This window comes from Mustela putorius, unplaced genomic scaffold (assembly GCF_011764305.1).
Source record: "Mustela putorius furo isolate JIRA1106 unplaced genomic scaffold, ASM1176430v1.1 tig00000788_pilon_pilon_pilon, whole genome shotgun sequence".
NCBI lineage: Eukaryota > Metazoa > Chordata > Mammalia > Carnivora > Mustelidae > Mustela > Mustela putorius.
Window position 1 is genome coordinate 1,335,543 of NW_025421481.1, and position 20,650 is coordinate 1,356,192.

The 20,650-nt window shown below is 34.7% G+C and overlaps 1 protein-coding gene across 1 annotated transcript in view; it reads right to left on the minus strand.

Annotated features, from left to right (window-relative positions):
* Window positions 1-1,369: 1,369 nt before the first annotated feature.
* The window catches only part of WASHC4 (WASH complex subunit 4), a 61,450-nt gene continuing 42,169 nt past the window's right edge, over window positions 1,370-20,650 (minus strand). The window contains exons 25-33 of the mRNA XM_004743051.3: window positions 20,353-20,487; window positions 18,544-18,652; window positions 14,364-14,430; window positions 13,816-13,902; window positions 9,292-9,439; window positions 7,048-7,144; window positions 6,346-6,542; window positions 5,783-5,879; window positions 1,370-3,643 (exon numbers count right to left, since the gene is read on the minus strand). Of these exons, the coding sequence (XP_004743108.1) occupies window positions 3,576-3,643; window positions 5,783-5,879; window positions 6,346-6,542; window positions 7,048-7,144; window positions 9,292-9,439; window positions 13,816-13,902; window positions 14,364-14,430; window positions 18,544-18,652; window positions 20,353-20,487 (1,005 nt within the window). The 3' untranslated portion in view covers window positions 1,370-3,575. The remainder of the gene's footprint in view (window positions 3,644-5,782; window positions 5,880-6,345; window positions 6,543-7,047; window positions 7,145-9,291; window positions 9,440-13,815; window positions 13,903-14,363; window positions 14,431-18,543; window positions 18,653-20,352; window positions 20,488-20,650) is intronic.

Sequence of the window (20,650 nt, forward strand, 5' to 3'; positions counted from 1 at the left end):
AGAATGTTTTACTACACAAAGACCTTACATAGAGAATGTACAGCCCTTTAAAATCATCCCAGAATTATGACATCACATCTACACTGATCCGAAGATAAATTTCAACTCCGTTGATGAGGGTAACTCCATTAATGGGAACAACTAGACTATCAGGTTAACTGGGCTTTACAGTAAAGAGAGGCAAACAAAGTAGCCGTATATTTGCCGAAATCAACTTCATATACACTATACAGAAGAACTTTTTGTATAAACTAAGCATTAACTTTGCCATCACCATCCGAGTTCACTGCATGATGGTCCTTTAATCTCTAAAGATGTCCACTTATTCCGGATTCCTTTTTTTTTTTAAATCTGAAATCTCTAATAACATGTTTAAGTCTTCCTAACATCTAAAAACTTGCAATTGTGTTAAAACTTTCTTAAAAGGAATACATCAGTATGAAACTTCAAACTTTAGCTGGAAAAAAACATAGAATTATTAAAATTGGTTAAAATCTATCTTTTTGCATTTATCCATCAAAGAGTAACATGATATATGTGATGGTATTATCCCATCATTCCCCCAGTCTTACAGATTTATTACCTCAGATGAGTAAAGGAGCAGCAATCAGACTTTACCAAGAAGAATTTCTCCAGTGTAGTACAGCTACAACACGGAGGTGAGGGGCACCAACCCCTCACGCAGTCAGATATCTGTATGTAACTTTGGACTCCCCAAAAACTTAACCAAGAGCCTACTGTTGATGGAAGCCTTACAATGAACACATATTGTATATGTTATCTGTATCACATCCTATGTTCATACAATAAAGTAAGCTAGAGAAAATGCTATTAAAATATTGAAGAGAATACACATTTATCATACTATACTGTATTTATTTTTGAAAACTGCATGTAAGCAGACCCACACAGTTTAAACCCAGACTGTTCAAGGGTCAACCGTATTTAAAAGGCTTGTGTCTCCTATCTCTAGTGTAAAATTTAAAAGGCTCCCATTTATGATTGCCATTTCAATTCAACTCATGTTCTGCAAATGGCACTAGTTATTTCTAACATTAAACACTGTAAACCAAGGATTCCTTCCCAGGATAAGGATTTAAAATTAAACATTCATATGGGTTCTTTTTATTTGAAAATAGCAAGCAACAGAAGGATCAAAAATGTACAAAGGAAAGTATGAGTTCTTCACCTGGGATACACAAAGAGGAACCAATACCAATTTTATACTTGAAATTTCTGGCTATGTACACACAAGGATTTTTTTTAGAAATAGATTCCCTATATTTTATTAAAGGGAACTCCAAAAAGGTTAATGTTAAGAAGTACTGGTATAAGACATTCAATTTTGAACATAAACATCCAGGGGAAGTAAATTTTTGAAATTGTATTTATTAATGTTTTATTATACATATTATATTTTCTTAGAATTAGGGGAGGGGGACGCCCCACTCAAGTGAGGTAACAAACTTGCCATCCTTTACAAAACTTAATTAGAACTGACAAAGTTATGGTTAGTCCTTAATTCCTGAGAATTTGAATACTGAATTTTTTGTGAATTTACAACAAATGTTCAAACTAATTTTAAATTACAGTATGTCTGAAAACAATATTTAACAATAATATGCTAGCAAAGAAAACCATCATCTAAATGTGTGGATGAACTGGTGTGAAACACTGAAGCCCTACTGTTCTGCACTTAAATAACATTTAAGTATGCTTAATCTTTCCAGAGATTTTATTTCAAATATGTGTAACTTACGCAGACTGCAGTGACATTATTTTGAATGAATGGCAAAATAATTATCTATCACTTTATTCTTAATTGTACATATCCATGGAGTTAGCATATGAACTCTATATGGTATTCATAAAATCGATAATAACTGATATGTGGGGATAATGAATACAGACACTGGATTCTCTTCCAGTGGCAATTTCTATCCGTATTAAAGGAGATTATTTTAGGGAAGTCAGAGAAAAAAAACCAGAAAGAACAATATCGTTGCTATGAAATGGTGACGAATTTGATGCAATCAAAGCAAGATCATTAATATAAACGTTTATCATAATGAAAATATAAATTACTAATTATGCAGCATGCTTTAGGGCCATTTCTACAGTTAGTATGAATTAGAAATATTAAATGCCTTTAATCCATCCATTGTATAGAATTCTCTTAAGTCATGTTTACATAATAAACAAAAAACATTTCCTACCTATTCTGTTTCTTCTGACTCAGAACAGTGCAAGTGTTTATCCTGGGCTGGGAAAGTTACCCTGCCAGTAACCAATTAATACAGATAGGGCACTGTACACCTATTCCAAAAGCTGGAAATCAAATGCTAGAATCTTACAGGATATACCCGAAGAAATGCTTAACAGGCAAGTGCAATGGAAAAATCGAGTTTTCCCAAATGATGTTAGTATTACGTGTACTTTGTTTCCATTCTAAAAGTATCACTGTATCATATTAAAAGATTATAGGTCATGATTAACCATATAATTATTAAATGATGTAATCTTTACAAAAATAAAGCTAGTAGCTTGCCAGGAACTAAATTTATTCAAAATCTTACTGTACTTTTTAAATCAGTAAATGATTTATTAGAACTTTATTGTCACAGTGGTAATTTTTTAAAAGCCTGCACAGTGCTTAATCTGGTGTCTTAGATTATGCTTGGTTTAAAGAAAAAGTCTGCCCAAACCATCACCAAGATTTCAATTCAACCTAATGTAGAAGAAACCTGAGTTTGGATGTAGAAATAAAAATCCATATAATTCTCTCTCATATCATATGTAGTGCCTTCAACCAAAATTGAAGCTTCAAGCAGGACTCTATGGCTTTCTCTGAATTTTCTTTCATTTTGAGTATTAAGTAAATCTTCAATTTAAAGCAGTTGTTGGAGGTTACCTGTTCTCAAAGCAATGTAAACTAGTTATAAAATGTCTTATCAAAGACAATAACAGCTCTTGTAAGTCACATGAAATTAACAATGAATCAACTTTACACTGTACACTGAAGGTACATAACATACTTGTGCCTCACCTCTACTATCAAAACCATCTTTAAATATTCCTGCTGTAAGAATATTGGTATGTATGCTTCATAAATTTCAGACTTCATTCATTTTGTTTAAACATGTATTTGCTGGCTGTACATAGTGTATGCATTGAATTTCCAATTACTAAGACAAAAATTGATCCAAGACCTATGCAAATACAAATGAAAAACCCTCACACAGATTACAAGAGATCTGAGGCAGCTGTTCAGGAATGCAAAGTGGCCCTTCCATGGCTTCACTTCAGATAACTCTCCATAGGCATATTCTGCCAGCCTAAAGTCCAGGCAAAAATCGCATGTAAAACCTCATTCTCCACTTGTGAAACGTAAAGAGAGCCTTTGGAAGAAGAATAGACTTCACTTTGGAGAACTGCTTTAAAGAGTTGCAACATCCACCGATTACCAGAGATGTGGCCCAGGAAACACTTCTTCATTAACTCATTAACATCATTTCACCCATAACAGTACTGACACGATCCTGACGATCTCAGACAGGCAACACATACCATCAATATCATTTGACAACAGGATCTGCAGACACAGTGCTCTCGGACAGGTCTCCATTGCTTGTTTTTGTCTCTTCTGGAAGCATGGATAAAAATAACAATGGACAGATTTATGTTTATTTTTTTAAAATGAATTAAGTAAAAATTGAGAAGGACTGCATTGCTAAATTTCAAATTAAGAAAATGGGCACCTACCAAATAGTTCCCTAATAGTAGTTCCCTAAAGTATATTGAGTTATTTACCTTAATTTTTTAGAAATCTAAGCTAACTATTGCAAATGTAATGTTCTGACCAGTACTTAGTAAGGGTACAGAATTGTGAAAAATCACAACTGCCTCTGGGGTGGAGTCTCACACACATCTGAAGGCATGCTGCCTCTTGGCTGGTTCCCCCAGTCAGGCCAACAAATCACTATTATTACAGTGCACTGCTGTTACTGACAGAAACACTGCTGCGAATTCACATATAAAATTGTCCAGAATAGGGGCACCTGGGTGGCTCAGTGTAAAGCCTCTGCCTTTGGCTCAGGTCATGATCCCAGGGTCCTGGGATCAGGCCCTGCATTGGGCTCTTTGCTCAGCGGGGAGCCTACTTCCTCCTCTCTCTCTCTCTCTCTGCCTGCCTGTCTACTTGTGATCTCCGTCTGTCAAATAAGTAAATAATTTTTAAAAACTGTCCAGAATAAATAACTTTCCATTTGGGTTTATAACTTATTTTTTAAAGCAGGTTTTTACAATAATTATATAAAATGAACTCCTGGGTTTTTTTGTGCAAAATGTCACATGCATATACTTCATCAACAGAGGAAAACTATCTCATGTCTCCTGCAACTCTGAGTACACATCTGAGCAACTTTAGCTAAGACAGAGTCCTAAAACAGAAGAACCCAAACATATGGGTGAAATGCATCAACCAGGATCACAGAGTTCATTAAAAATAGTCCAAAGCAAGGAGTTCCACTGAGACAGAAAGGTTTGTCTTAATGACTGAGGCCTGAAAGTAAGGATCTAAGCCACCTGCACAGTCTTCCCAATAAGCTCAGCTGGAGATAAGCTTCTGGCAGGAAAACACCTAAGCAGAACCTAAGCAATAACTGACTTTCCCCAAAATTTAGATCAAGCTCACTCAAATTCTTCCAATTTACCTTAGCTTTAGAAAATGACCTAAACAGAATATATATATATATTTTTTTTAATATATATATATTTTTTCATGTAAGAAATACTGAACATCTTCCAGGTAACAGCATGAAATCACTTTCAAGCACATGATTATTACTTAGTCTAGACTCCAAAAATGCTTGCATATCCTAATTATTAACATAATATTTAATTTATGCAACATTATCAGGGAATACGTTAATTGATATAAGTGGTCTACCCAAGAGAATCACATCTATTTAGTGTAAAATATATACATATTTTAAAATTTAACAAAATAAGATTAATAAAACATTTTATGAAATATTGTTTTATGCCTTGATTTATTAAATACAAGAGAACATGAAAAAGGGCAAACATGAAAACTCAACTCAGTTGCTGTACCTAGTTTTGAGCTTCTGAGCAAAGAGGAAAACCTAAGTTAAATAATTTCTGGAACAGAAAAGAAGAAATATCCATTCTTCAGGGAAGACAACTGTTCCTAAATTTTTTATCTGAGAGAAATGTATCATGTGAGTCCTTAGTATGAAATAAGCAATTTACATCATCCTACAAAGAATACATGGATATGACAATCAGTTATCAGGACTACACTGCGCTCTTGATTCTGGCTATGGTGGAGGGCGGAAGGCCTTGAACCACGACACTACACAGAGCCCCAAGTGCTTTACTACCTCCTCAGTCACCTGCCCCACCTCATTCAGTCTGTGTCTAGCTATCAACAGCTCTGCCTTCAGAAAACACTTAGTGTTCCTCCTAATTGGTTCCTTCTTGTCAGACACAAGTTGAAGGGTGAAAGAAAATCTAAACTTGTTAAATTTTATTTAAATTAAGAAAAGATGAAAATGAATAAAAAGTTACCCCAGAATGAAATGTAAAAACAATGTAAATTTCTTGATGGTTTCACAAATTATCCATGTAGGCTGTACTTTTTTTTTTTTAAGGTATTTCTTATTTTCCAAAAAGAAAAGGAAGCTGGGATTCTGACTACCACATTTGTGGCTATTATTAAAGAAATATTTACTGCCTTTCCAAATTTAAGCCACTCACTGACCTTTCTCTTTCTTTTCTTGGTTTTCTTCAGCTGCAGTCTTGTCTGCTCTGAAGAAAATTCTTGCACTGCTCAGTGAAAAATAGAGCAATTCAAATTCCTAAATAAATAAAAAAAAGTAAAATAAAGGCTGAAAACATTATAGCAAAATATTAAAATTATTAGAGATCTATATAACTTCTAAAGAGCTTTAGTGTAAATCGTAAATACAGAAACTGAGCTGGGGCACCTGGGTGGCTCAGTTGGTTAAGCGGCTGCATTCGGCTCAGGTCATGGTCTCTGGGTCTGGCACAGACCCCCAGCTCAGGCTCCCTGCTCAGCAGGGAGTCTGTTTCTCCCTCCCTCCCCCTGGCTCCTGCTCTCTTTCTCTCAGATAAAATATTAAAAAAAGAAAGTAAAAGAAACTCAACGAAGTAATCCCATCCATTTTTAATATGGAATCAAATGGTTTCCAAATGCCATTTTTAAAAAAATATAATTACCACTATTCATCTCACTTGTTTAAAAGGGAGTTTAGGATTTGTTTTTTCAGATATCAAGCAGATTTGACTACTACTCTCCTCTACCTGTAGACAGACATCCAGGCGCTTCTGAGTGAGATTCATGGTCTGCAGTAGTTTTTCATCTTGACTAGCTGACTGCACATTCTGTTGCTTAGCAACTGCTCTTATCTCCTTCAGGTACTTCTCTCTAACAGACTGGAACCAGTGAAGTGAGTCAAATTCCTGGTACTGATCCAAAAGCTTCAATATGTAAGCCACACCTACAGTGATCAGCAAAACCAAAACTAAATTATAAAGGGTTCAAAAGTTATATTCTATTCCTTTAAAGAAAAAAAAGATACAAAAGTATAAAAAACTAAAAATAAGCCAATCAAGGAAAAAAACAAAACAAAACAGGGCTATGAAGATCACTTAGAACATGAATGGAAGGTTGGGGAAAGACTTCCATTGCTAAATAGCCACAGCTGAGGAAGCTACAGGGAAACTCAACACAAGATGAGAAAACTCTTAAAACCACCACAACAACACAGTCTAAATATGAGGTCCAACAGACTAAGTGATTAGCAATACCAAGGGGGAATGAATGATAGTTATAAAATAATGGAAACTACTAATCAGATGACCCAGTTAAAAAATAAAGAGTAAACACTGCTCAGGAAAAACAAATCTACAAAGGGCACACAGTCTTATTAAGCAAATGTTTCTAAAAATCCATTATAATAGGTGAACATAAAATTAATGGAAAAACAATTCCATTAAGCTTACCCATGGCAAAGCCATCATCAGTAAAAGCAGCTCCAATTTTATTTTTTTTATTCAATTTCTCCTTGCAGCTAATGGAATGCTCTACAAAGTTGAGGGTCTGAAAAGATACATTAGAGAAACAACTGTGCTGAAGTATCTTCAGAATTTCATTCTTAAAACAGACATTTCAAAAGTTATAAACAGGATCTTTTCTAGGTCCCTGTCCTTTTGATTTTAGACATCTTCCTCATATAAATAGACTCCTGGGAGATCACAATCTGTACAGTATCTTTTAATGGCTCTTGTTTCTGAGTCCTTTAACAAGCACTCCCCTAATCACCAATCACCACATACCCAAGCATGGTGTCTCATATATGAGGACACTGAGGTTTAAGGCTGAGTAATTTGTCCAAAGTCATACTTTAAGTGAAAGCTGGAGCCACTTCATTCTAAAATACTATTTATCATATTCTTTATGGTTAAAAAGAATTAGTAGTCATTTGGATAAATGAATTCCCCCAAAAAATGCTTCCCTAAAAACAACTCCTACAAAATACCTTATCATCTATTCAACAAAGATTTACTAAAGATTACTATATTCCAGGCTATATTAAGTAATTATGATTTTAAAAAATCAATACCATCAAAGAGTCCATACTCTTGATACTCTCATCAATGATAGAAATACTGTGTATCTGTACTGTCCAACACAATAAGCCACTAGCCATATATGGTCACTGAGTGCTTGAAATATGGCTAGCAAAACAGAGGAACTAGATTTTTTTTATTTTATAAAATTTGAATTAAGTAGCCACTTATAGCTATATATGGATAGCAGAGCTCTAGAAGGGTAAAAAGAGACATGTTTAGGAATAATTGTGATACACTGTGAAAGATACTGTAATAGCCTATGCTGGAAACATAATATCAAGTCTCGGGTTTTTTGCCTGAAAAACTCCCTGGGAAATTAATTAGATTTGTGAAATCTCTACCAACTATTACTTAAATCTTTTTTTTAGATAGCTCACTTATGTTTGTCTCTTTTCTGGAATTAGATAACAAACTCAAGCACAAGAACTGAGTCCTGTACTTCCCTGGAGTGCTGTCCATCCACCCATCACTGATAGAACTCGGACAGCTGCCCTACAACACCCCACTCTTCCATTAACGCCCCATTTGCTGTTTACTTGGTTTCAGTACACCGTCCTTCAACTTAAAGAAATATAATGACAAGTCACCCTAAGTTAACTACACTGTTATAAAAGTATAACCAAGACAGATTTGCCTCCAGTTTGACACTATTTCAGGATGAAAAGATAGTATTTGCTACATCACAGTTACAACATATAATTATGATAAAGCATTAACAATTACACTAGAGCATTAACAATAAACATATTAAAAAACAGTAGAAAAGAACATTTACAAAGAAAAAAGCTGTCCACAGACCATCGACTGCTTTCAAAGGACAAAAATGATAGTAATATGTAAGAAACTACGTTAACAAGTCAGGCAGCAATATGAAAATTTATTACTCTTGATCAAAGTAGATGTAATCAAAAGTTACATCTGTCTAGTGATATTTAGATTTTAGAGCTACCCATTTACAAATTTTTTAAAAAACAGTTTCATTACAGAAATCTTTAGGGAAACCTAACTCTTACTGCTAGTATGCCACTCTAATCTCTTGACTCCATTTTCCCCATTGCAACAACTCTATGATGTGATTTGGAGTAACTTGAGCTGTATTTAGATGGCAACTATATAGAATTAGAGTAGTACACATTATTATATTATGAAGCAGCCCTTAAAATTTCATCTAAATGTTAGTATTTACTACTATATAGAAAGAACTTGTCCTTAAACAGTAATACTTTTAAGAGATATGTGAAAAATAACTTCATATTTTAACAATTAGAAACTAGTCTACATTCATCACTTAAAATGATTACACAGTATAATCAGCCCAAAGATATTATGGTGTGTGTGTGTGTATATATATACACATATATATGTATATATATACATATATATGTAAAATGGAGTACACGCAATTTAAATAACACTAGATTTTTCTAGCAGTTACCAACAAAAGTCCATCTCAACTGTAAAATAAGTTTCATTCTGCATAGCTAGTTAAGTAAAACCCCTAGGCCGCATTCACTGAGATCACATTTAAGTAACAAAGTCTATATGCATTTCCTGCTACAAAGAAACTGGACCTATTTTCTAACTTTGAAAAAAAAAATCACTAAAAATACTCACCAGAGGGGGAACAATGATATAGAAATTTCGAAGATGTATATTTTTTGGCCTTCGAAATTCTGGAGCAAAAACATCTACAAGCATTTTGAAATACTCCGTGCCTTCAGCAGAATTTCGTGTGTGATCACTGAGGACTGAATCCAAATGCCTAAAATACAAAAAACATTATTTACTGGTTCCTTTCTCAAAAAGAAGATATGGCTGGCTGGCTGGCTGGCTATCTATCTATCTGGTGAGAGACACAGAGAGCGTGCGTATACACATGCGCGAGGGTGGGGAGGTGGGACAGAGGCACGAGAGAATCTTAAGCAGGCTCCACACCCAGCACAGAGCTTGACATGTGGGATGCGATCTCATAACCCTGAGATCATGACCTGAGCCGAAATCAAGAGTCAGACCAACTGAACCACCCAGATGCCTTAAGTCTCCCGATTCTTGATTTCAGCTCAGGTCACGGTATCTCAGGGCTGTGAGATCCAGCTCCACACCTCAGGCCCCATGATCAGCAGGGAGTCTGCTTGAGATTCTCTTCTTCTCCCACTGCTCTCCCCCCCCCGACCCACACATGCATGTGCACTCTTTCTCTCACTCTCAAATAAATAAATCTTAAAAAAAAAAAAAAAGAAAAAGAGAAGAGTCAAGACATTTAACCAACTGAGCCACCACCCAGGTGTCCCAAAAAAGTATGGCTTTTTAAATCCATCTCTTACCATCTTAGATGAGAATGCTCAAAAGTAGAAAAAGACATTTTTAAGTCAGTTTCCTTGGAGTTCAGAATGAATTCATTTTCATATAAAAAAAAAAGCTGATTGCTATTGCTTATTAACTTAGTCCCTAAATAAAATACGTAGGGCATCTTAGAACTTAAATAGTTTTATATTTCTTCTTCCCACAGTAAGTCCTATAGAACTCCATTTCATTGTAAATAAATTCCTCTTCATTTTAACTGTCTTCACTAATGCTTCATCTGTACCTCCCTACCTCAACTGGAACCTGGCCCCTTTTCAAGAACTTAGCTTCCCACTTGACATTCAGAACAATTAGCTGCTTTTTCTCCTTCATCCATCATTTATACCTACCACCACTCTCAAATTATTATTCCCCACCACCAAAAGGTAGGAATCTCTCCTTTGAGACTCACACGATCCCATTATATCCAACTACCTAACTACTCCTTCCTGAAAGGAGGTATCTACTAATTAACCTTTTAAACCACTTACCTACCTTTCTTTATCTTAGACTACGATAAGTATTTTTGTTCTCCATTATTCTGGAAGGCTTCACTGCCCATTTAGATAATCGACTTATGATCATAATCCCACAACTTCTTGACTTCACCTGCCATGCACTCTCCTTCACATGACGTCAGTCTTCCACTCCTTTGTACGGATCTGGACCTTGCTATTACCAGACAGCTTTACTGTACAGATCTTTTTTTTTTTTAATGAGAATTCAGTAATATTAATTTATATATTTAAATTTCTTTTCAGTGTTCCAGAATTCATTGTTTATGTACCACACCCAGTGCTCCATGCAATACGTGGCCTCCTTAATACCCACCACCAGGCTCACCCATACCCCTACCCCCTTCCCTCCAAAACCCTCAGTTTCTCAGAGTCCACAGTCTCTCATGCTTTGTCTCCCTCTCTGATTTCCCCCAACTCACTTCTCCTCTCCATCTCCCCATGTCCTCAGTGTTATTCCTTATGTTCCACAAATAAGTGAAACCATATGATACTTGACTTTCTCTGCTTGACTTATTTCACTCAGCATAATCTCCTCCAGTCCCATCCATGTTGACACAAAAGTTGGGCATTCTTCCTTTCTGATGGAGGCATAATACTCCATTATATATATGGACCATATCTTCTTTATCCACCTGTCTGTTGAAGGGCATCTTGGCTCTTTCCAGTTTGGCACCTGTGACCATTGCTGCTATGAACATTGGGGTACAGATGGCCCTTCTTTTCACTACATCAGTATCTTTGGGGTAAATACCCAGTAGTGCAATTGCAGGGTCATAGGGAAGCTCTATTTTTAATTTCTTCAGGAATCTCCACATTGTTTTCCAAAGTGGCTGCACCAACTAGCATTCCCAACATGTAAGTACCCTAGAGATCTTAAAACAATATCCCACCTCTCTGACCTCTTGCAACTGCTTCAAAAATATTTTTAAAAGGTCATCAATTTTTAAATGAATGACATCATTTAATAAGAGAAAACAGTCTGATTTTCTTCTTTGACATACAAGCCACAAACTAATCATTTCAGTGCACAGCGCTTTAAATACATTATTACCCGTACATGACTTATTTAATTTGGCAAAAAACTAAGCTATCTAATAGACTATTTCAAACCAAATCTTGTGTTGGGGCCTTATTCTCATAAATATGGACACACATTTTCCATTTCTTTTCATTTAAAAAAGTTTTAGGCCTACTGAAAAGTTAAAATATAGTGTACTAGACACCTTTCACCCCTCACCTACATTCACAATTTAACACCTGCCACATTTTCTTTTGCCCAAAACATTTCAAGTTGGCAGATTTCATGTCATTAAGCCCACAAATGCCTTAATATGAATCTGTTAAAAACCAAGACATTTTCTTACAAAGCCACAATGTATCATTACATCCCTAAGTAAAATACAGTATTACCTAATGTACACAAACTCCCAATTTCCCCAATTATCCCCCAAATGTTCTTTCTTTCTTTTTTTTTTTTTTTCCTATCTAAGATATGACTAAGGATTACCCACTGCATTTGGTCATCTGGTCTCTTTAGTTAGACTCTAGAAGAGTCTCTTGGCTTTTTTTGTCCTTTATGACATGTGATACTTTTTAAGAGTCTAGGCCAGGTGTTTCATAGAATACCCCACACTCTGAGTGTCTCAGTCTCCTCATAATAAATTCAAAGTAAACCTTTCTGGCAAGAACACAACATAGGTGCTTGCTATTACACTCCTCAGGAGGCTCCATAATATCAGTGTGTCTTGTTAACTGGTGATGCCATGTTTGATCGCTTGGCGCAATACATCAATCTCTCTAAAGATAGTTTTCCCTTTTGTGGTTGGATATTAAGCAATTTGTGGGATAATCTTCCAATAGTGAATGAATACTCTGTTCTCCAACACTGTTTCATTGATGATTTTTGGTTTCAAGCATTGTAGTGGTGGTTGCAAAACAATGACTTCTCCCTAGATTTTCTCATCCCTTCTGCACCTATTAGCTGGCATTCTTCTGTACAAAACGAACTTTTTTACAAAAAGTTCTGCTCTTCACCTTTCTTACTACCACTAGGGCTCATGATTTTTTTATATAATGTATTATAATCAATTTCTATCATTTTTTTTTATTAGCTTATTTTTTGAGAGACAGCATGAAAGTGCACAAGTCGGGGAGGGGCAGAGGGAAAGAGAGAATCTTACACAGACTCTCCAATGAGCTCAGGGCCTGACAAGGGGCTTGATCCCACAACCCTGAGATCATAACTTGAGTCAAGAATTGCACATTCAACTGACTAAGTCACCCAAGTACCCCTGCCATTACTTTTTTGAGAGTCAAACCGTCTCCACTTTGTCCAGGGGTGCCCTTTCCTGCCAGAGTCAAAAAACTATTACAATTACTAATAATGAAATTTACAGTTTTCTAATTTCTTAACAATTCTACATGCCTCTCTCAACTTTTAAATTGAGTTCCAAACTCACTACTCAAGTGTGTAGGTCTGCACTGTCCAATAAGATAGCCATCAGTTATTTAAATTTAAATGAAATAAAATTTTAAATTCAGTTCCCTCATACCATTAGCCCCATTTCAAGTGTTCAACGGCTGTATGTGGTAGTGGCTACTGTACTGGACAATGCTACCCTAGATTACGTGAAATGAAGGACTGGTATTCTAGAACTGTGCTGGCAAACAAATATAAAAAAAGTTAAACAGTGAAATTAATTTTATTAAGGAGATATTTGCCTTTTTTTTTATACTAAATCCTCAAAATTAGTTATATACTTTATACTTCAAAACAGTTCGATTTAGACTAGTCACATTTCAGGTGCTCAACAGCCACAGTGGCTAGAGGCTACCATATTACCATGTTCTAGAAGATTCCTTTTTAATGAAGTTGGAAAAATCTCATAATACTGTAGTCTTTAAAAAACTGTATCTCATAAACTGAGACCATAACTTGTATAATAAAAACTCAAAAATATCAGTATATGTATATTACCGTCTAATCTTCGCTTTAAAATGTTTTTATTATAAAAATATACTTTTTAGGGGCACCTGAGTGGCTCAATGGGTTAAGCCTCTGCCTTCAGCTCGGGTCATGATCTCACGGTCCTGGGATCAAGCCCTGCATCGGGCTCTCTGCTCAGCGGCAAGCCTGCTTTCCCCTACCCCACCTGCCTCTCTGCTGCTTGTGATCTCTGTCTGTCAAATAAATAAATAAAATCTTAAAAAAAAAGAAAAAAAAATATATATGTACTTTTTAAATCTCCAAATTTAGATTATTTTCAAATTAGAGTACCTTGCTGCTTTTAATGTTTCTTCTGCTAGACCTTCTTCTTTCACTAATTCTTCAAAATTTACAATATCTTCAAGATCAGGCACAAATCTAAGAATTTGGGAAATAATTTTATTAAGTTAAATATGTACAACTGACATAGATATGAAAGCGGTATTGTAAGACTCTAAATTTTCAACCATATATTTGGAAAGAACTTCCCATTTTAGTCATATTATTAATATAACCAATTTAATTCCAAAATTGACTTTCAGATATGAATAACCAAATTTTAATCCTTAAAGTCATGTAATCTTTAGAACCATTCAGAAACTGTACTGATAAGTTAACCATAACTTCAGGAAAAATAAAGATTTTCAAAGATCTGCTATAGTCTTAAACTTTAAGAAAAAAATTTAACCAGTAGAATTAATGGTTTTTTCCCATATTTTAAATCAAAATATATCAGTAAGAAAAACTTCTTCACAATATCATCCACAATAAAGATAAATTAAAGGACATAAAACTTTTATATGGCATAAGCAAGGCAAAAGTGATGTCTGCATCCATACCTAATGGCATTGCTGCTACAGTGAAGGCCGCCAGATCTTATCATCCGTATATAGCCCATAGCATTACCTTAAAAATGATACACACATACAAATTAGATATTTATACAAATAATTCTAAAGTCCAAAAGTCAGGAATACAGTCATTCACAGCATGGCTTTACCACTCTTAAGTATCAAAGGATTCTTGTCTGTTTTACTTTAGTTCTTACTCTATAAAAGTAAAACTTACATTATTTGTGTGCCTAAAATATAAATACATATACTTAAACACAGCTATGTCAAAAATTATATGTGACTGACATCTGATGAACAAATTCATTAAATGTTGACCACTTTTTTAAAAAACAAAATAGGGGCGCCTGAGTGGCTCAGCGGGTTAGGCCTCTGCCTTCGGCTTGGGTCATGATCTCGGGGTCCTGGGATCGAGCCCCGCATTGGGCTCTCTGCTCAGCAGGGAGCCTGTTTCCCCTTCTCTCTCTGCCTGCCTCTCTACTAGTGATCTGTCTGTCAAATAAATAAATAAATAAAATCTTTAAAAAAAAAAAAACAAATAATTTGAAATTTCTATGTCAATAATTTCTTCCTCATCACACTGAGTGCTTCCCTCTCTCTTTCCTCCCTTGCCACCCCTATACATGCAAAGGGAAATGATATCAAGAAATCTTTACTTGATGCTTCCAAATTACATCTCCAAGCCTGCACTACTCCTCCAGGTTTTTTAATCCAATGCCTATGCCCACGTGACTAAGAAGAATTTTTAATTTAATATGTTTAAGTCAAAATCACCCTGTTATATTTCCTATCTCAGAAACTGACATTTCCATCCTTTCAACTGCTCAGGCAAAATGTCCTGAAGTCATTCCTGACTCCTGTCTTTCTTTCATACTTCATATCTAATCAATGGGCAAATTATAACAGGTCCACTTTCAGAACGTTCAAGGCTCTGACCTTATTCCAAAGCACCACATCTCTTGCCCACCCCTCTGTAATATGCAAAGACTCCTTACCTCCCTCCTTCCACCTTCAGCATCCTGCTTCCTAATCTCTTCTCTACATAGCAGCAGTGCTGGTGGTTCTTTTCAAACTAAGATGGAACATATCCTTTCTTTTCTGAAAACTCTACAATGGCTTGCCATCTCAATAAAATTCAAATTTCTTATGAGGTCAACAAAGCCCTGTGTGATCTTGCCCCTTGTGCTGTTCCGATGTCCTGCCCTACAACTCAGGACTTTACTAACCCTTCCATTCTGGCCCCTATTTCCCAAAAATGCTAAACCGTCTCAGGACTTTGGCACTTACTGTCGTCTCTCTCAGATACGCTCTTTCCTTCCCTGAATATGCACATGGCTTATTCCCTGATGTTATTTAGGTCTCTGCTCAAATATCACCTCCTTAGAGCTTTCCCTGAACATTACTGACCAGCACTGTGCAGAACCATTACATCTCCTTACCCAGCACTTAATGCTGACGTATTTCGTATCTTTTTTTGTCTCTCCCAACTGGCATGCAAAATCCATGACACAGCTTCTGTTCTCACGGCTCTATGCCTAGAGCCAACATATCCTGGCACATGGTAGGAATTCACTAGTACAGTTGACCCTTGGACAACATGGGAGTTAGAGGCATCAAACCCCCATACTGCATAGCTGAAAATCCGCATTTAACTTCTGACTCCCCTAAATTTAACTACTAATAGCCTACAATTAACCAAAAGCTTTAATTAGTGACATAGGCAATTAACACATTTTTTGTATGTTGGGTGTATTATATACTGTGTTTTATAATAAAACCAGAGAAAAGAAAATGTTATTAAGAAAATCATAAATCTCCTCATCTGTTTAATTAAGCTCTACAGGGCAGTAATTTTGTTCAGTGGCATATATATATCACAAGTACCTAGATATATATGTACACATATATATGTATATTACCTAATATAATGTAACACACTCCAGAACTCTAGAAACATTTGTTGTCCTCAATAAATACCTGTAGAATGAATGCGTAGAATGCCAATAGCATTGTGAGAGCACCCAGAACCCTTTGGCACACAGTAAGTGCTCAATAAATGTTAGTGGTGGGGTGATTATGTCAGCAGACAGGTTATTAGACTAAGTGACTTTTCCTTTTGCTCCCAACTCTGAGATTTCTTACTCTTTTTCTCAAGATATTTAACAGAATCAAGATATATAACAGACTCAAAAACACATCACTATGCTTTACAAGCATTTCTATTTCTATACTATATTTATATAATTATATATTGTGTTATATTACAAGAATTTATATTTTCTAAGGAGAGATGAATTTCTAAGAAGAAGAATTTATATTTTCTAAGAAGAGAATAAAGAATAAAACCTTGGAACAAAGTGAAAAGGAAAATATTCACAAAACCCCGGAACAAACTGAAAACGATAATATTAACGATATGTTGAATGCATCCTGGTGGCAACTGAGGTGACACTATTTTTTGTGTATTGGGGGGAATTATTTTGATGTGTACTGTGGGAAAATGACTAGCACAGTAAGCTCATAATTTAAGGACTACTTCATAAGAAAAAATTATACCTTAAAAGATATAAAAATATTAACTAAGTAATAGTGCAAGCAGTACTCACATGTGGAAAAAAACCTCTGACATTGGTATGCAAGTAAATGAAGTTTTAAGCAACAATGCTTTAGAAAAACAGCTCTTCATCTGAGGCCCATGGACTCTAACTTTAAGCACCTGAACTCTGGTATAATAACATGCAAAACTGTATGCATAGTACATGGTTCTGGGGGAAACCAAACCAGAGTCTTCATCAGATTCTCAAAAAGCGTTAAGATCTATTGCTCCAGAAGTTTACAATCTAATATGACATCAAATGTCTCTATGAAGAAAACTGTTCTTGTGGAACAACACCTCATTATTAAATTGTTTAAAATTTAAAAAACTACAAATGTTAAATTCTCTAAGTTCTTGTACTAATACATAATAGAAATGTCTACTATGTAAACCAATTAAATTATAAAATTTAAGCTAGTGTTCAGTGATTTCACTCCAGAACTAAATCGTTCCAATATCTTCCCCACCAGTAAATTTAAAGCCCTGTGAGAACGAAGGCTATCTCTATTTTCGGCATCTAGAAGAGCATGATTTTTACCAAACTGTTGTCAATAAGAATTTACCAACTGCTTAAAGTCTGTAACTGTGAAGAAAATTAAACACCTTTGGATTTAAGCTAAAAAAACCCGGCTTAAGTCCGAGCAACACTATTTCTCTGAGCTTCTCTTTTTTCATCTTTAAAATGATGATTACATGCCTCTCACTTGGGGTTTTTGTGAGGACATTACCAGAGATAATGTGTGTGGAAAGCTCAAGTAAGTATAGTTTTATTAATCTCTGATTACTAAATGTAGTTCCTGCTTTTAATATAATGTAACACATTTCAGAAAGACATGTTCTACCTGTGAGGCAGGACAGCTCAAATTATATACACATATCAAAGGATGTAACACAGAAAATTATAATATTTAATAATTCATCTTTAATTAAACTGATCCATAAGTAATATGACTTACTTATATTAATTAACTTTCCATATAAATTATTTTATACCTTTGCACTTAGGCTGTAACTTCAGGGAACCAATTTTTCTTTTTAAGATTTTAGTTATTTATTTGACAGAGAGAAAGAGAGAGAGAGCACAAGCAGGGGGAGCAGGCAGAAGAAGAGGGAGAAGCAGGCCCCGCAGTGAGCAAGGAGACCCGATGTAGGACTTGATCCCAGGACACTAGGATCATGACCTGAGCTGAAGGCAGATGCTTAACCAACTGAGCCACCAAGGCAGCCCAGGGAACAAGTTTTTAAAGCCCAAAGCAATGCCAATGAACAGGGTTAAGTACCTAATAAACAGTTACCGGCTGACTATTATGAGCATGATATTTGAGATAAGTTAAATATATTTTTAATTTAATTGAAGAGATTTTATTTGACATATATTAGTCCATAGTCTATCAATTATTTTTGTACCAACAGTCTAATCATACTTGAAAAACTTCTGGTAAGAACATCACTCTAGTGGGATAAAATTGATCTCAGGCACTCATACATTAAGTTGATTATTTGTATGGATATTTAAGCAAAAAGATTCTTGGAATTTGTATTTTATTTCCCAACTCTTTTATAATAACTTACCAATCTGGCTGATGAGTTGCCTGAACTGATCAAGGTAACTTTGTCCCTCTGGGGTAATTCCAAGTTTTCTGATGCCTCGATTGAATTTTTCTGCTCTTTCAAAAGGATACTAAAGAGATAATTTAAAGATTACCTTTATTAATAAAGACCCCTAAAGAATAAATTGCCTATAAATTCAACCACTAAAATCAACCATGCTAATACCACTTGCTTCTAATTTTTTATTTTCATTGTGCTTAAAAAAAAATCACTCAAGTCTAATGACAAAAAATTTATAGCACAAAAACTACCAATATCCAAGGTCAATATAAATTAAACTTCTTTTTGCCACTAGCTAAGGGAAATACTTTTTATGAAAGTCACCAAATTTAAGTTTTCCACCACCATTATTAGTCTCCCAACATCCAAATACTCTATTAGATAGTCAAAAGAAACCAATTCCTTCTAGAAACATTTCTTCAAAGATGTCCAACCGAGTTCCTGTGGGCTGAAGAGGTAATATATATAAAAATACACTCCTTCTGAAATAATACACATTAGCTAAGCTAAAATATCTAGCTTCCATCACCAATAAAAAAAAGATTTTTCAAGTCTTAGCTGATTAAAAGTTAGGAAATTACTCATTTTATACTAATAACAAATGGACACAATTCTTACAAACAGAACGATAATTTCTCTGAATACTAGGAATTTATTCCAATATAAAGGAGACAATTAAATTCTCCACTGATAACTGTAATCTGTAAATTTATTAGTTATTTTACTAGAAAGTAATATTTTACTGCTTTGACACTGATGAGAACTACTAACTAGTTTACTAGAGGGTTGCAATTAGATAATGCTTAAGAGTAATTAAAATAGTTCCATATGTGGCAAGTCAAATATAAAACTCATCTAATAAGCATGTTGGTTCTCTATCTGCATGACCACATGCATCTATACTAGTACCACTCAGATTTCTCTTCATTATTAGAAAATTCAGCCCAGAGGGAAATGTAAAACAGCATTCTTATAAATTATAGATGGGAATATCAATTGGTACAGTGTTTTTAGAGTATGTAGCAACATGTATCAGAATTTTAAATATTCATATTATATGCCCTAGAAATTTCTCTTCCAGCAATTTACTTTTCAGAATTTTAATAGTCTCCAAATACACTGAGATAAATATGTAAGGATGTTACCTGCAGCACTGTTAATAACGCTAAAAAATAAGAAAAACCTAAATACTTGTCAGTTGGGGAAGATTAAGTAAGTTATGGTATACATCTTTACTATCAACTGTTAAAAAGAATGAGGCAAATCTATATGTAAAGAACTACAATAAGCATATTGTAAAATAATCTGTGTAGTATTACACCATTTTTGTTAGGAAAAAAAGTAGTACATGTAGGGGCAAATAGCTATGTTTATCACACAGACATCTAGAAGCATCACATCACAATATTAATAGTAACTGCCTCCAAAGAATGAAAGTGGGAGAAAGAGAAATGAGGGAGATCATTCAGTTTATGCACTCTATGTTGTTTAAATGTTTCAAAGTATGTTTTGTTTCTGTGTTATTTAAAATAAAGTAACACCTGGTTACACTGATCCTTACACTGTAGCCTACAGAGAATGCAAAAAGTAAGAAATTATAAGGGGAAATACAAGAAACTGGGGAGACCATATCTAGGAGACATTATTGTGAAAAATAATTGAAAAAAATGAAAACCCCACTACAAAGTATCATAATGAACTTCAGCATAAATATCTGCTATATGCTCAAGGGTTGAATCAAACTACCTTAAAAAGAATATGTGAAAATACCTTATGATCATTTTGGTCCTTGATTTCCCTGAAAAACCGAATATCTTTAATCAACCGAGATTTGATATGTTCATCATACATAAATTGGCTGAATATATAGAACTTCTTTTTCAAAAATTGGTAGGTGAAATTAACCTATAAAATTGAAATATAAGAAATTGGGCAAAGTTAATATAAAAATGAATCTCAAATCAATGTGACTGAATAACTGTTTATCTATAACACTATACGAGTTTTCATAGTCTAATATTTACAAAGTCTAATCCACACTGGAAATAATAAATGAAGTTTTTTTATT